Source organism: Azolla caroliniana, unplaced genomic scaffold, assembly GCF_043228905.1.
Source record: "Azolla caroliniana isolate FFs.n. ecotype wild unplaced genomic scaffold, voAzoCaro1.0.p SCAF_7, whole genome shotgun sequence".
NCBI lineage: Eukaryota > Viridiplantae > Streptophyta > Polypodiopsida > Salviniales > Salviniaceae > Azolla > Azolla caroliniana.
Window position 1 is genome coordinate 18280381 of NW_028230442.1, and position 18084 is coordinate 18298464.

The 18084-nt window shown below is 38.0% G+C and overlaps 2 protein-coding genes across 2 annotated transcripts; both read left to right on the plus strand.

The window, feature by feature from the left end:
- Positions 1-1587: 1587 nt before the first annotated feature.
- LOC147862147 (pentatricopeptide repeat-containing protein At5g16860-like) lies at positions 1588-4079 on the plus strand. Its single transcript, XM_087321964.1, has one exon. The coding sequence runs from the start codon at positions 2243-2245 to the stop codon at positions 3920-3922; it is 1680 nt and encodes a 559-aa protein (XP_087178090.1). The 5' UTR covers positions 1588-2242; the 3' UTR covers positions 3923-4079.
- Positions 4080-8804: 4725 nt separating this feature from the next.
- Positions 8805-13130, plus strand: LOC147862148 (pentatricopeptide repeat-containing protein At2g33680-like). Its single transcript, XM_087322754.1, has 2 exons — positions 8805-8987; positions 9272-13130. Exons 1-2 carry the CDS (start codon positions 8938-8940, stop codon positions 12570-12572), a joined length of 3351 nt encoding a protein of 1116 aa, XP_087178880.1. The 5' UTR covers positions 8805-8937; the 3' UTR covers positions 12573-13130.
- Positions 13131-18084: the final 4954 nt, after the last annotated feature.

An 18084-nucleotide genomic window follows, 5' to 3' on the forward strand; every position in this document is an offset into this window, starting at 1 on the left:
CTTTCTGTCTCTCTGTTTCTGGAATGTTCCTCAGCTCTACACTCTCATTCCATCCATATATTCAGCAGTGCCACGTGGCAGCATATGGTCGATGGGTCGGTGGGGCGGGCGGACGGTCGATCGATCGATCGGTTAGTCGGGTAGAAAGACGGCCGATCGATTGGTCATTCAGTCAAACAGACGGTCCATCGACCAGGCAACCGGGTGGATTGTCGTTTGGTCGGGCAGACGGACACATCAATCGATCTGTTAATTGGATAGACGAATGGTCAATCGATCGGTCAACCGGCCAGGCGTACAGACGAGAGAATGGAGGTCGTCACTGCACGCATCAAGAACCAAAAACACGCGCAAACAAAAAAAAACTAGCGAGAAGTATCGATCGAGCGGATTGCCTATCAATAGGTCGGACAGGAGGCCGGTCAATCAATCGGTTGGCCAACCAGTCAGAGGTGGCCGATCAGGCAAAGTTGAGGAGGAGGAGGACATCAACACTCGAGACACTGTCACATGCAAAAAAGCTAGCGACAAATATCGACATGCTCATCGACTTTAACTTTTATCATTGATTTGCAATTTCCTCGCACATATATCTATATATATACATATACGGGCCAACCCCCTACGATAAAAAACACATATACATTACCAATGTCACAATCTGTGTGTGTCCATCTGATGCTTCTCCTCCGCATACATTGAACTTGGACTAGTTATTGTGTGTCCATCCGATGCTTGTCCCCCGCATACATCGAACTTGGACTAGTTCTTTGTTGTCCTTAGCATAGTATGTGCATTCTCATTCGCGTAAGAAAAACACGCTTCAAAGAATGATAAATACCATACTTTTGGATTAACTGTTTATTATGAGGTAAATAAGCCTAAAAAATGAGGGGGGGGTGGGGGAACACAAGAATGTTTGAATAACATTCGCATTCGTTTTCCAACGTAGGAAAACGAATGTTATGCCAGACGAACACGAATTTTATGTACTATGGGACTCCTTAGGACACATACCTATCTATATACATATATTATAGATCGAGCACCCTAATGTCCCTACAGCAAGCGGTGTAGCCCTTGCATGCTAGAGAATATACATACAGTCATAACCACCATCGTCCCAACCAACCCTTTGTTCACCGTCGGCGATTTCTTGTTCCAACTAACCATGTCACTAGCTTCTGGCCGTGAATTGCTCCTTTGGTTTCCTTTCCCCTGGTTTCCTTTCCCGATTGGTCGACTTTACGAATAATGTGCAATTTGCTATGCATAGCCAAATGGCCATTGTCGGCAGGTTCTGGTTCCAACTAACTGCAACACCTTAAACATTATCGTTTGTTCGATCATTAACAATAATCTATATTAGGTTAGTGGTAATCAACATTTGATTAAGGTTGCAATAAAGAGTTTAAATGTGAACCGCGTTTCGTGATTAGTGCCACCGAATCAGTCGTTTATTATCGCTAATCAAGGAGGTGTGATTAATGCTAATCATATCATTAATCACTGCTTTGTCCATGCTAATCAATGGTTGTTCGATTAATGGTGCCAAGCAACATTCTAAGAAGTAAGCCATAGCTCTGCTTCTCTCTGTTCCTTATTCTGTGTTCTTACAGAGAAGGATATGTGGCCATAGCCATGGCCATCTCTTCTTCTTCTCTCAATATCATAGCTATATCAAACATGGCCGAATCTTTCTGAGATTTCTGGGGGGAAGCTGCATTGGGTGAACTAGAGAAGATCAGTTATTGTAATTTCTTCTATTTATGTCTCTGTGTAATAGCTGCGCGGAGCCCTATTAACGGTTTCACGGTACTTGTTCGAGACCCTTATCTGGTTTCAGCTACTTGGGTTTCACATCAGCATCGTTTGGAATCCTAATCGATCAAAAATCCCAATTGGGTTTCAATTCATCAATCCTTGAAAGCCTAATTCATTGAGTTGAAAAACTTAATGGGCTTCATTATCAGTTTCTGAAATTTCTAATACGTTCTATATCAGCAGGTTCTCAAACTCTATTTAAGGTTTCAAGTCATCAGTTTGTAAATTCGACAGGTTTTTTAAGGAACCCTTAATCATCAGGTTTTTTTTTTGAAACCCTAGTGCTGCTGTGAAATCTCAGTCGTGATGACAAGGGCAAGATGAGATGCATAAATTGTATGTGGTTAACAGTGACCTGGCTTTTTTGTACTATTATTATCTATGATGTATTTGTCACAGTCAAAATGAAGAAAACAGAATGAAAAGGAGATTGTATAAGGAAGATTTAGCTTTTGTATCATTGCTGAAAGCTTGTGGCAAGAAGAAGGATGTGCAAGAAGGCATTCAACTGCATTCTAGTGTGGCAAAGAAAGGTCTACTGGAGAGAAGCCCTTATGTGGGTAGCAGTTTGATTAGTATGTATGCGAAATGTGGTATGATTGCAAAAGCCAGGAATGTTCATGAACAGCTTTGTGCCCGTAGATTAGCATCTTGGAATGCATTGATTGTGGGATATGCCCAACAAGGGTATAGCCATGATGCTTTGGATTGTCTTGATAGAATGCGAAATGAGTGCATCCCTCTGAATGCTATCACTTACTCCGGTGTTTTGAAGGCATGTGGTGACATCGGATTGATTGGCAAGGGCCGACGAATCCATGAGGAGATTGTGAGTATAGATCTCCTCGAGAAGAGTATTGTGGTTGGCAATGCCTTGGTCGATATGTATGCCAAATGTGGTATAATGTCGGAAGCACAACAGGTCCTTGAAGGCCTCCCGATCCGAGATGTTGTTTCTTGGTCCACACTTATGGCAAGGTATACACAACTATGTGGACATGGACACAAAGCATTGAATTGTTTTGAGCGGATGCAAACTGAAGGTGTCTCCCCGGATGCATTCACCCTTTCATGCGCCTTGAAGGCATGTGGAAGCATTGGAGACCTCACTAAAGGCAAGAAAATCCATGATGATATTATAATGAGGGATGGTTTGTTGAAGAAAAATACTGTGCTGGGCACGGCTTTGGTGGATATGTATGCCAAATGTGGCATGCTTGAGAAAGCACAACAATTGCATGATGAGCTATATGCTCCAGATGTCGTCTCTTGGTCGGCACTTATTTCAGGATATGCCAAAGAAGGGCAAGGTCAAGAAGCATTGAAATGTTTTGAACGGATGCGAGATGAAGGCATCTCACCAAATTCAACCACTTTCATTTCCGTTCTAAAGGCATGTGGAAGCATTGGGGCCATAGACAAGGGCAAACAAATTCATGATGACATTGTCGGCTTAAGCCTCATGGAGGTTGATATTGCACTAGGCAATGCTTTGATATATATGTATGTCAAATGTGGTGCGCTCGAGAAAGCACAGAAAGTGCTTGATGAGCTTCATGTCCGAGATATAGTCTCTTGGAATGCGTTGATTTCCGGATATGCCCAACAAGGTCAAGGTCACGAAGCAGCAAAGTGTTTTGAAAAGATGCAAAATGATGGCCTCTCACCAAATTCCATTACTTTTCTTTGTGTTCTAAATGCATGTAGTCATTCAGGTCTATTGGATAAAGCTCAGATATATTTTAAGAATATGGACCAAAAATATGGCATCATACCAAGACTTGAGCATCAAGCTTGCATGGTGGTTGGTTTCGGATCTGCTGGACACTTTGATAAGGCTATTGCGGTAATGAAAGCAATGCCATGTTCTTGTGACTCTGTACATATTTGGCTTGCACTATTAGTCTCTTGTAAGAAATGGGGAAATGTAAAGCTTGGAGCATTGGCTTTTGATCAAGCACTACAACTAGATCGTAGTTGTTCTGTGGCCTATGTACTTATGGAAAATCTTTATGCCATTTCTGGAATGCCAGAAGATGCCGAAAAGGTCGAATCAATGAGGCACAAAATTACTGATTTTGAAGATGGTGAAATATAGTGTTCTTTTAACATTATTAACACTTTTTCAATGGTGTTTAGGTTAAGAGATTGGCCTAGTGGTATGGTCTCTTGTTGTAAACCCCACGTGTTGGGAGATTTGAGTCGTATCTTGTCAAGCTTTACAATTATACATACATTCTTTTTACTAATGCATATATATAATGTATGTGTATGCAAATTGATACATGTGTACATCACTATCATCATCTTTGCTAGTTAGGTTATGTATGTGTGCATTTAAAGACTGGACTGAGAGGCTATGTACTTATGGAAAATCTTTATGCCATTTCTGGAATGCCAGAAGATGCCGAAAAGGTCGAATCAATGAGGCACAAAATTACTGATTTTGAAGATGGTGAAATATAGTGTTCTTTTAACATTATTAACACTTTTTCAATGGTGTTTAGGTTAAGAGATTGGCCTAGTGGTATGGTCTCTTGTTGTAAACCCCACGTGTTGGGAGATTTGAGTCGTATCTTGTCAAGCTTTACAATTATACATACATTCTTTTTACTAATGCATATATATAATGTATGTGTATGCAAATTGATACATGTGTACATCACTATCATCATCTTTGCTAGTTAGGTTATGTATGTGTGCATTTAAAGACTGGACTGAGAGGCTAGATCGGAGTCATTCCTTGCATGAAGTTGAAGGTTTGAGTTAGTTTGAATGCGTCTAATAATTTGAAGTCCTCTATCAAGCAAACTCTAATGATTAAATTAATTTGTCAATACAATTTCTTCGTAGCATTGTCCATGTCTACTTACATCATCATGTGTTCCTAGAGAAGCGAACCATAGAGATAAAGATGCATCCATGTTATGTTTTGGTCTTACAACATGATATTTGGTGAAGCACACGTAATGATCACATCAAAGCCCCAAACTATGGACTATTAGATCGAAACATCCAAAGGTTTATCAATATTCATGACATTTTCACTTTGGAATTACATAGGTTTAACCAGATATTTTTTTATCTAGCCATGTAACATTGTCATGCTGAGGTAGAAGCAAGTGCCTCGCACATGCTCAAATTTTATGCAAACAAAAATATGACGCAACTATGATTGTGCTCAATACTAGAGACACATTGAATGGATTACTATGATGATTAGAGTACACAAATATTCCTTGCTTGGTTAATTCTCTAGCAATCTTGGTTGCAACACTCTTAGTTGGGCACTATGTGGCCACTGTTTGATATGGCTTGTATCCTAGTCGGATAAGTTCTCCAATGCAACACTAATTTCTCCACTACACATTTTATTGGTTGTCCTTGGGCAGTGGGCTTACAATATTCTTTCTTTAGATGTGCTAACAATATTGGAATTAGAATTATTGGCATCAAGGAGGCCAAAATTGACCCATGGGATTGATACATACATCTTATATGCGTCTCCTTCTTGATAAGAGAGATTACCTTTGTAATATAAAATTCTCTTTGAGAAAATAATGCAACACATAGCAAACATGTGCCCGACCTTTTCCTTGGAGTATGGCACCTAGGTCTTCATAATTTTTGGGGTCTTGTAAATGTTGCACATACAAGAAGTTTTTTAAAGCATCAATGATGTTATGGTAACACTTGGTTCAAAGTTCAAATGGCCTCAAGTTTGAAATTCCTTTCTCAACTATTGAAGTAGTTGAAGTTTGAACTTATTTAAGAACAAACGAGTTTAATGTTTTGGTTGATGGTGGATTTTGATTCATAAATACCCCCTCGATAGATATCCCAATAGACTTACACAAAAGTAACAAAAGATTTTTAGTGACCATGACATGGAATTGTTTTACGATATAATGAATATAAATGATGTTATGGTTAGGCGCTTTTGAAATGATGTTAAGCTAGAATCTCATTCTTAAACTATCGTTTTTTCTAATTTGGATGAGTTTAGGGTTTTCACTTGATGAGGGAATTTCATTTGTAAATTGTATACCACTTAAAGGAATGGCTCATATAGTAATGTTTTTTGTGCAAAAAGGATGATGTCTTGCATTGAGTTGATTGTGCTTGTATACTTCATCTTTCTCATCTCCATGGTAAACTTAGATCAAAAGAGAAACTAGGAAGGAAATATGAAGTAGAATTAGCCACTCCTAAAAGCGTGCATGGTCAGAGACACACTCTAAACTACATGCTTGCTTTTTCCATTCCTTCTAAAATTTACGATGTTGGGGTTTTAAGCTAATCATATAAATACACTACATTGGGCCCATGTCCCTCTCTTCTCCACGTGGTGAAGAACATTATTTTCTTTTCATTATGTGTGATTGCAAGAAGTCATACATACTAAACGAGTAATTTAAACATGTAATCAATCAACAATCAATCATAATTCATTTAGTGAGGAAGTGATTAGTTGGAGTTTTAATTGTTGTAGTATACTAGTGTGTATCATCCCATCAGTGGATACTTCATGTGCCTTGGCATTTGTGTCTCATATGGATATATCACAAACACATTCACAATTAAAATTCTTAGTTTACATTAGATATATCAATTGTTACCCGTTAATTCAAAATAACATGTGGTTAAGCTTAAATCTGCATGAATGCACAATACATTAACATACGAGAACAAAGGCTTCAAGTGCCATATGAGTCTACCTCCCCCTAGATGTAACTCCCTAAACGTCAAGAGGATATGCAACATATCAACAACATCATTTTACTATATTTATTTATTTAGTTTTGCCCATGTGGCAATGACATCCTTACTTTATGTTATGCAATGATGTTGGGGAAGTTACAAATGAGTATCTAGACTTGTTTGCATGATCATATGCACCACTAGTTTAGACGAATCATTTTGATGATGAATTGTCCTAGAGATAGAGAACTAGGAATCATATGTCTTACTAGCATGACCATAGTTTATCTTGTGTTAAGTTGTACCATGGTATTCTACATACAAGGATAAATTGCGAGGGTTAATCGAGAGTGTAAAGAATGGGAGGATTACATTTAATCCTAAGAATCAAGACAACCCATAAGGGCCAAGTGTGACCTTACTTGGGGGCTTTAGGTTTGGCTATAAATATGAGTCCTAGCTACTCTCATTAGTCACCTTATTCGACTACGTCAAGACTGTGACCTTGTGGTGAACAGACTCTTGTAGCGAGCACGCCAGTGCCAGGTACGACTCGATGTCATGGCGGTGGTATGGGATGCCGATCAAGGTTCGAGTCTGTCTCGATCCCTTCACTTAGGGGTGGTTGGGTGGATTGGCACCCTTCTTTCTCTCTCTTTCTCTTATTTATCTATCACTTATTTCTTTATTTCATGCTTACATTAGGAATAATCTCTAACAATACGGTACAAAATTAAGTATTATATAGTTATGTGAAACCATAAGCTTCATGTTTGGGTCCAGTTTTTTTTATTTAGGAAATTGAAGAGGATTAGGTTTGAAACTACAAAAAAAATGATATTAGCAAATGATATGGAAATAAGGAAGATAGAAACCAATGGTTGGTTTAAACTTCAAACTAAAGGCGACATGTCAAGAAACTGCATTCAACCAATAAGAGAACAATATCAATTCACAAAGGGTATATGTTTGGAACCCCCTGTTACTTGCATGATATCCAACATAGTGGACAAAAAAGAGTATTTATGACAACTATGGCAAGCAATTATAGAGCGATGACTAAGTTATGTGAAGTTTTGGAGGTTATGAAAATAGAGCGAATGAAGGTACAAAAACTTAAAACTTATGAAATAGACGATGGGCAAATAGTTGTCTTAGCAATCTTGTTTTAATTACAAATGACTCTTTTGAAGACTCCTACCACACAAACTACTTTGAGACTGTTACTAGTTGCAATTGTGTTAGCACGCTAAATTACCCCTAACATGAAGAATGTCATCAAACTTATGATGATTCAATGTTACTCCCTCCTGGAGAACACCTTTGATTGCTCCTCCTAAGTAATCGGGTCAAGGAATCATGGTGCATAGAGACTCGGGTCACAAGTACTAACGAACGTTGATCGGATCATTTCAAATAATGAGAATGACACACAACGGATTTGGCTACAAACAATTCATAATTACGTCTTACACAGACCGAACGTTAGGTAGATAGAGATATATCGAGATGAGACAGACACAGAAATTGCCCACAAAGTATATAAGTATATTTGATTACTGTAGCATGCAATTACATATAGAGTACTGAGTAGAATCGGTAACACTCATTCACTCTTCTAATCTAGACCTAGGCTTAGTCTACTCTGAGATTTCCCGCATCCTTCTGTGTTTGTCACTCCTCGATATATATAACGTTCTTTCCCCTTGGTGTTTTTTCACCCACTTCTTCCTTGACATTCAACTATTAGTGCTCGACTCCCTTTGGTTCGTTTCACACTTGTCATACTTGTCCCACTGGGTAACATTCAATGGTGTGATAATCTGGATTGCCCTTAAAACATGAAACAATGATGTCGAACTTAACGAAGATTTGATGTTGAACCAACGACTTTAAAGAGTCCTATCATACAATACTACTTTACTAGTTGCAATTGTGTTAGCGCATTGACCTCAAACTTAACGAAGATTTGATGTCATAATCCGTCAAACCTAACGAAGATCTCGTCAAACCTAACAAACATTTTTGATGTTGTACGACCCAAATCTCCCCCTAACATGAACAATGACATCAAACTTATGAAGATTTGGTGTTGTCCCACGATTTGGATCATCAACTAAACATTACTGAGGTTCGATCGTTTGAATTGCCACCAAAACTTGTAAGGGAAGTTTTGGAAGTTAAAAAGGGAATAATTTGGAATAAACTTCATGAAGATTATTTTGGAGAAGTAGATGGGAATGAATTTTGATCGTGATGTTACATGTATATTATATATACATACTGAAGATTTAAATTGGAGGATTGGAAACAGAGGAATGTATTGTCTTCTTCTATTGAGTGAATGTTGGGTTCATGTAATAGAACTCATGTTCTGAGAGATGCAGCTTCCGTGGCGAGACTATTCAAGTAATGTTTCTACTGAAAGGATGGATCAGAACCACTTTTGGGTTTCCTCTCAGGTGGGCAATGCAGTATTGAAAATGCATACATGCATACATACATGTCATGTTAATTATGTTATGCTATATGTACGTATATGTGTGAATATTTATACGCCTATTGATCATGTATGTGTGCATTTGGATGTCACATATATGTCTGTATACGTGTATATATGTATACATGTATTCATTATGTATGTTTGGGTATACGTATATGTATCTGCATATATGTATCTATATCTATATCTATATCTATGTATGCATTTAGAGAGAGAGTGTGTGTGAATTCTGGAATGCCACAGAAGGATTCAAGAACCTGATGAGCTTAGGAACAGGGTCGCCACGTTGTCCACACATAGAAGAAAACCAGAAGGAATTCATGAGGAGGACAGGTTCAAGGAAAGTTATGACCAAGATTTCACAATTGTGGCCCAACTGAAGACTTGTGCCAAGAAGAAGGATCTAGGCAAAGGAACTAAAATACATTTGGAGATTGTGAAGAGGGGTTTAATTGAAAAGAACCCTTATCTAGCTAGTAGTGTGATAAATATGTATGTGAAATGTGGTATGTTGGAAAAAGCACACGAAGTACATGAAGAACTTCATGTTCGAAACATTGTCTCTTGGAATACACTTATTTCAGGGTATGCTAGACACGGACAAGGTCATGGAGCATTGAATTGTTTTCAACAAATGTTAAATGAAGGTTTCCATCCGGATGAAGTCACCTTTGTTTCTATCTTAAAGGCGTGTGCTAGCATTGGTGATATTGTTATGGGTAAACAGATTCATGATGAGATTGTTATCAGGGGATTTCTTGAGAAATATATCACCCTTGGCACTTCTTTGGTGGACATGTATGCTAAATGTGGTATGCTTGCAAAAGCACAACAAGTGCTGAAAGAGATTCAAGCCCGAGATGTAGTTTGTTGGTCGGTTCTCATTGCAGAGTATGCGCAACAAGGGCAAGGTGAGAAAGCAATCACTTGTTTTGAAGAGATGCAATGTGAGGGCATCTCAGCGGATGTGGTGACATATGTATGTGTCTTGAAGGCATGTGGTAGTATTGGAGCTATAGACAAAGGAAAAGAAATTCATGAAGAGATTGTGAAGAGAGCTACGTTGCGTAACAATGTTATGCTTGGAATTGCTTTGGTGGATATGTATGCAAAATGTGGTGTGCTTGGAAAAGCACAAAAACTTCACGATGAACTTTGCAAACGAAGTGTAATATCGTGGAATGCATTGATATCAGGGTATGTGCAACAGGGGCAAGGGCATGAAGCAATGAACTGTTTGGATCAGATGCAAAGAGAGGGTTTCTCTCCAGATACTATTACCTTTGTTTGCATTGTGAAAGCTTGCAGTAGCATAAACTGTTTTAGGACGGGAAAACAGTTCCACGATGAGATCAATTGTCTGGGGTTACTTGCAAAGAGTGTGGTTCTCGGGACTGCTTTGGTGGACATGTATGCTAAATTTGGCATGCTTCGAAAATCACAAGAAGTTCTACAAGAGCTTCCCATTCGAGATGTATACTCTTGGTCAGCATTAATTTCTGGATATACCCAACAAGGGCAATGTTATGAAGCCTTGAACTGTTTTAAACAGATGCAAGATGAAGGATTGTCTCCAAATGCAGTTACCTTCATTTGCATCTTGAAGGCTTGTGCTTGCACAGGAGCTATCAGTAAGGGTGAACAAATTCACAGGGAGGTTCTGAGTAGAGGCTTGTTGGAGAGCGATATGATGCTTGGCACTGCTTTGCTAGATATGTATGCTAAATGTGGAGTTCTTGTTAAAGCACAAGAAGTGTTTGAAGACCTTTCTATTCGAGATGTTGTCTCGTGGTCAGCTTTAATCGGTGGTTATGCTCAACATGGGCAAGGTCACAAAGTTCTCGAGTGTCTTAAACAGATGCAAAATGAGGGATTCATTCCAAATGAAGTAACTTTTGTTTCCATTTTGAAAGCTTGTGGCAGCATCACAGCTCTTGACATGGGAGAAAAAATACGGGATGAGATTGCTACTAGGGGCTTGTTAGGGGAAAACATAATACTGGACACTGCTTTGGTGGATATGTATGCCAAACGTGGTATGCTAGTAAAGGCACAACAGTTGCATGATAATCTTGCTATCCGAACGGTAGTCTCTTGGAATGCGTTGATTTCAGGACATGCCCAACAAGGGCAAGAGCATGACGCCTTGAACATCTTTAAATTGATGGAAATTGAGGGCATTTCCCCAGACGTAATCACATATGTTTGCATCTTGAAGGCATGTGGAAGCACAGGAGATGCTGCGAAGGGCAAAGAAATTCATTATGAAATTGTGAATAAGGGATTGCTAGAGGAAAACCTCATGCTTTCCAGTGCTTTGGTGGACATGTACGCAAAATGTGGTATGCTTGCAAAAGCACAACAATGTCATGATAACATAAGTTTCCGGAGTGTCATCTCTTGGAATTCTTTAATTTCAGGATATTCCCAACAGGGGCAAGGCCATGAAGCATTGAAATGTTTTGAGCAAATGCAAAATGAAGGTTTCTCTCCTGATGTAGTCACCTTTATTTGCATGTTAAAGGCATGCAGTTCCATAGGTTCTCTTCACAAAGGCAAAGAAATTCACAATGAGATTGTTAGGAGAGGCATGCTGGATAAAAACATTATTCTTGGTACTGCATTGGTGGATATGTATGCCAAATGTGGTCTTCATGGAAAAGCTGCAGAACTGCTCAAAGAGCTTCCTATTGGCGAAGCAAAGTTTTGGAATGCTCTGATTTCAGGATATGCTGAACAAGGCCAAAGTCGTGAAGCTTTAGATTGTTTTGAACGGATGCAAAATGAGGGCTCCTTTCCAATAGCGTCCACTTTCATTTGCGTTTTGAAGGCATGCGGTATTACAGGATCTATTGACAAGGGCAAACAAATTCATGAGGAGATTATACGTCAGGACTTGCTCGATAAAGATACAATGCTTGGCACAGCTTTGGTAGATATGTATGCTAAATGTGGTGCTCTTCCAAAAGCAGCTGAAGTGCTCGAACACCTTCCTATTCGAGACATTGTTGCTTGGAATGCATTGATAGCAGGATATGCTCAGCAAGGGCAAGGCCAAATTGCAGTAGAATGCTTAAATAAGTTACAAATTGAGGGCCTCTGTCCTGATAACATCACCTTTTTATGTGTTTTGAGTGCTTGCAGTCACTCGGGGCTTGTAGAGGAGGCTGAAAGGCATTATGAAAGTATGACAAGGAAATATAACATTGTACCAACTCTAGAGCACCATATGTGTATGGTTACTGTTTTTGGATGTGTGGGCCAGTTTGACAAGGCAATGTCAATGGTTGAAACAATGCCGTCTTGTGATTGTAGTGCAATATGGCTTGCACTTCTAGGTGCTTGTAGAAAATGGAGCAATTCAAGGCTTGGAATATTTGCTTTTGATCAGTCGGTGCGATGCGGTAGTGATTGTGGTGCTGCTTATGTGATGATGGCCGATATTTATGCCAATATTGGCATGCAAAAAGATGCAGAGATGTTGGAAGGCATGAGACGTGCTTTGAAGAATCCAGGAAGTCATGTGTGGGTTGGTGCAAGGTGATAACATTCGCTCAAATTTCTCTATTGGAAATGCAAATACATTATCAAAAGGAAAGGTGTAATCATGCATGTTCAAAGAAACGATATAACATATTTGCCTTAAAATATACACAATCCTTGGCTAAATATGTGGGAAAAAGGCCAATAGGGAGATGAAAAGGAACTTCAAACAAAGAGTTGAAAAATTGATCAATCCAAGTACTCCCGTCCTTAACCTAATGTGCCAGCAAAAAGAGTTTATAAAGTATTGGATGATATGCTAGAGCACAACTTAACAACCATGGTACTAACTCAGAAGATGAGTTTCCCTCATTTGGGTACATGTACAATATGTGATAAGGTAGTGTAGGTATGAATCTGTACAGATTGGGCAAAAAGAATTTTCTATGTCATGATTTTTCAGATAGCTTGTTTGAAGTTCAAACAAGTTTACAGTATCTGTAGCATGCAAATGAGATTTAAATGATGTACAAACACTTTTACAAAAGGTGATGAATTGTTTCACCGAATTCAAATGGCTAAGAAATGGAACCACTGCTGCTAAGCTATTCTCCAAGAACCTGTATACCTTCTACAAACCATGAGAAGTATTGCGCAAAGATAAATTCCATGTAATGAATTCAGAAGTTTATAATTGTTGTAATAGGTATAATAACAAGATCTAAACAATGTACAAACACTTTTGTAAAAGGGGATGAAGAGTTTCTCCGAATCGAAATAGTTTAGAAATGGAACCATGCTGCCAAGCTGTTACCAAGAACTCGTGTACCTTCCACAATCCATGAGAGGTATTGGGCAAAGAGAAATTCTCTATGTTATAAATTCTCATATAGCTCGTTCGAAGGTCAAACAAATTTACAATTTCTATAAGAGGTATTCAAATGAGATTCAACAATATGCACTAATGATTCTTTATGCATGTACACACTGTCTTGTTGTGCATGCTAGGCAAAAGTGTACTAGTGCATGAGGAATTGACCCTTTGGAGCATCACTTATTCCCAATGCCACTCACTTGTTAAGGTGACTTGCCATTTGGGGATAAGGTATATAGCTAGTCAATACTCTAGTCACTAGGCATTCAATTTGGTTTTGTGAGGTGTATGTGTATATGAGGCCACCCATTTATGGGAAAGGGTTGTTGCTTCATTGGTTATTACTAAACTAGAGCTAGAATGTTATAAAGTTCGCCAACTTGTCACGTCCATAATAATGTTAAGAGGGAGATTAATAGCTAGGAGAGTATGTAGATTAGGGTTGGTGAGACCTACTTCTAAATATTTGCATCTCTGCCACTCTAACATACGTCAATCCACATGACAAACATATAGGGCGGGAGAATCTACCTCAAAGCCAACATCTCCTCTACAATCTTCATGACCCCGTAACACTTTCTCTCAAACTTACCCATATGATGAGAGCTAAAATGCTTTCAAAGTACCTCACAACACACAAACACACACATCTCATACATATATCGCTTGTAATCATAGCGTGTAGTAAGGGTCTCTAGATGAAATAAGATTATCATCACTTATATGACTTCATAATTTGATACCCTCTTATTTCTATATGGTGGCGATAAGTTCTTCACCGTATTTAGGTTGAATGCCACTCTTTCAAATTCATTGAAAACTTCAAATTGAGGTCGGAGAATATTAGCCAAGTGTATAATGTGAAATTATGTAGGTTCCTTATCGCATGACCCATGCGATCCCATTGGGGGGGCATTTTTGTTGTGTAATTTTTATGAAGCCAAAAGGGGCCCAAAAAGTAAATAGTAGGATTGGCCAAAAACCATTGGCATAAAAAATCCACTATATGTAAAAACACAACTTGTTCATGCTTGTATTTAGACCAATCAATATTTGGCATGCTATACTTGGTCATATTGGCAAAAGTTGTTACCATGTGTGTGTTTTCTCTAGGCATGTTATAACTTTCACACCAATCATGAATGCTTCTTGTGGTCCATAAGATATTACGTATGTACATACCTAAAAATGTTTGCACATAGTATGCATGGTTCTTGGTGTGTTTCCTACCCTCTTGCTCTATGAACAAAGAGATTGAACACCAGTAATCCATGTGGCATTGACACTTGGTAAGAGATAGTACAAACAACACAAATTGCCCTCTAAATTTTTCAAAATGTTCCAAAGTGCAATTGGACATTGGGTTCATGTCAATGTCGAGTTAGGCGAACCAATGAAAACTAATATTTATTTCTTATCCTTACTCATCTATGAACAGCTTAGTAACATAAGCTTTGGAATTTATCGAAGTGTTTAGGGGAATCAACATATTGTCACAATTTTAATGACCGTTACAAGATTTCCCCTTTCAAGTACATGATGACGCACATGATCTTATCATTATCTTGTTCCCTTTTTTCCCATGATCACAATGACAAGATTCTCACATCGTAAGGAAAAGCACTAATACAATTCGTGTTTCTTTTATCCTCTTTTGAATCTCTAGGGAAATAACATGGCTTGAACCCCACTTAATTAAAATGGTCTTTGAATAGAGTTTCAAATTTCAAAGAGCTTCATAAATCCTTGTGGTGATGTTCGATGTAACCCATCATGCATTTTGAAAATCCAATAAGATATTCTATCATAAACATGTTAACATGTATATATATGTATGTTTACACAATTGATTATTCACACTTGCAACACATGATGTATGATGCTCTCCACTTGTTCTATCTACCTTACTGAAGAAGTCTGGAATCCCTTTTTAATAAACAATTATATAAACTTTATAGGACTGTAGTTGATAATATTGCTTTGGTATATTTTAAAGTATGCAACATAGGAGTGCATGTTGTACTTATAATGTGTTATGGTCATTTGTGGAAGAATCTTGTACAATAATTTTGTAGGACACAATTTACAATAAGATAGTATATTATTTTCTTCCGTTTATCAATTGAAGCAATGATCATAAAGTAACCAATTATATCGATATTGATTTCAAACAACCAATTTAAAGTAAGGGTGTGAGTTCATGTGGTTAAAGAAAAAGATATGCATCAATGTAGAAGTAATTATAATGTAACTACTAATATAATTTAGACACATGCACAACCTACATTTCCGAAACAATTAGAGGGCTATGGATTCACTAACCTATGCACACATTTTAATTGTTTCTAATAATCTTCATCATCACATTGGCAATCGTTGAGATAACAAGCTCAAGCACACAAACTCCTTGTGGCATGCGTGTTTTCAGGACCACGATTGACTTAAAGAATGGGTGGATATCACACAGTATGCTCATTCTTGTTTATTAGATTGTTCCTAACTATTCCGTTATAGCCTCTTAGTTGTTTGTGTGTTATCCTTGATGTCGTCGTTCAAGAAAAACAAGTTGTTAAGCATTGTTGTGGTTTAGGGTTTAGGGTTTAGGGTTTAGGGTTTGGCAACTGTATTGTAGTTGGTTTGTGGTGGAAGAGCTCTGTCGTAGTCCATGTGTTGTGAAGTTTGAAGAAGATGAAACTATCACCAACAAGGTTCTGTTCAAGAGGAGCATGCCACCATTCTTGACACAACATGTGGACACCCAAACTTAGCATGAAAGTGGGAGAAGAAGACGAAACTCCAAAAGAAGGGAGAGTCTCAAAGAAAACCACCAAAACAAATTGGAATTTTGGTTTTGTGGCAAGCTTGTTGTCCAACCACATTCAGCAACTCACGGCTTACATTGTCAACTTCAACTATGACAATTACGACAAAATGTTTGTGATAAATCATGAAGCAAATTGTATGACGACAATCATTAACAATGTCGTATGAAAGCATGTTGCATCTTGTCCATGTGTGGGTGGAACTTGTGTTAGGAGATGCATTGATGTAGACATACGGATTATGAACTATACACTTGGAGCAAAGGAGAAATGGGTATATCATGATAGACTTAGCTAGGAAACATACATAAGCTTAAAAAAAGTAAATGAAAAAATAGATCAAAATTCAAATTGAACCCTTTGCTTATTGTTAAAATTGAACTTACCTAGGATAGTAGTTCAAGCTTCCTTGTCTTTTCCCACCCATTACAACTCACGATCCATGACCCACATTTAGCGTTTTTGCACAAGTCCAACCATGTTGGGATAGGTGCACACATGGCACTACATGGAAATCATGTATTTGCCTAAGTTTCTAGATAAGGATCAATGTATTTGTTCATGGAGTTTCCAATGCTTCATAAATTATAGGTACACTTTGAACTGTTTCGTTGTACATATGTTCAAATGTTTCTTTATTTACTTAAAGTTTTGTCCCTTGGAAGAATGGTTAGTTTAGAGGCGGTTTTGAGGTTCACACCATACATTGAAGGCAACATGACATTGGGGGAATGACCTATGGTTCGTGGACTCGATGCATCATACAATAAAATATGAAGAATGGTTTTTGATCATTTGTAGACACCAACTTAACCAACCCGACTAAATGAAAATGACTTTGTGAAATAAGTAGAGTTTATGATAATTTATAAAATTCCACGAAATAACAAACTAAGTATTTGCAAAATCAAACTAAAATATCAAAATGGATTAGTGGGCCCAAACCAGACTCACTCTTTATATATCCTAGAGCATCTAACATTAGCTTGTAGGCTATTTTATTAGCAATCGTTTTCATAACAGTCATATGCCACCTGCTAGCCATGTAGAAAAACTTAATACTTGTGTAACAACACTTGGCGGCCATGCAAGGGCTTACATAATATATATAGACCCAACACCCATTGAGCAATGTTTTAATATATTTAATATTATCTCACACATTATGATCTTTATTCGTTTTAAGAGCTTGTTTGAAGTGGATATATATCCCTAAGTTATGTTATCCTCAATACGTTATTCTCCCATGACAAACACATTGTTCTATCATATCTCTTTCTTTCAACCAAACTTGCCTTCTTGAATTTTTCATATCCATCTCTCTCACTCGTATAGAGATCAAGTGATTTCTTCCCCACTAGCACATAATCTTGTATAATCACCATACGATAACTTGGGCAATACCACACACTTGATGTGCCACATCAATAACATCCCATTTAGTGTCTATGGAGGCTAGAGGTCATCAAGGTTATATTGCTTACTCCCACTATTACAAAGAGTATAATGTCGATTTGGCAAATTGTGAATCAAGGCATGCTAGCTTGATTCAACAACTTCATTGAAAACCTCAATTACAAGGGTCTGCAAGGTCACTTGGGAAAAAAAGATAAGGGTAGATGAGATAAGGGTAGATGTTCATCCTTGTTAGTAACCTAACAAAATTTATGCTATTTTCCAAAGAAAAAAAAGACATGTTCTTCGATATTGAAATAGGGCACAAACACTTTGGCCATATCAACTTACAAATGTTGCGGACAATATAAACGAAGAGGAATTGTGAGTGGACTCTTGAACTTGAAGGGAAATAAGGTGATTGGTGTGTGGGAAACATGTTGATATGGAAGCAACGCGACATCCATTTCCAAATGATCAAA

Coding starts and splice junctions, on each gene's coding strand:
- LOC147862147 (XM_087321964.1), top strand. CDS start 2,243: ATGAAAAGGAGATTGTATAAGGAAGATTTAGCTTTTGTATCATTGCTG.
- LOC147862148 (XM_087322754.1), top strand. CDS start 8,938: ATGTTTCTACTGAAAGGATGGATCAGAACCACTTTTGGGTTTCCTCTC. Junction 8,988..9,271: donor ACTTTTGGGTTTCCTCTCAG/GTGGGCAATGCA, acceptor GGAATGCCACAG/AAGGATTCAAGAACCTGATG.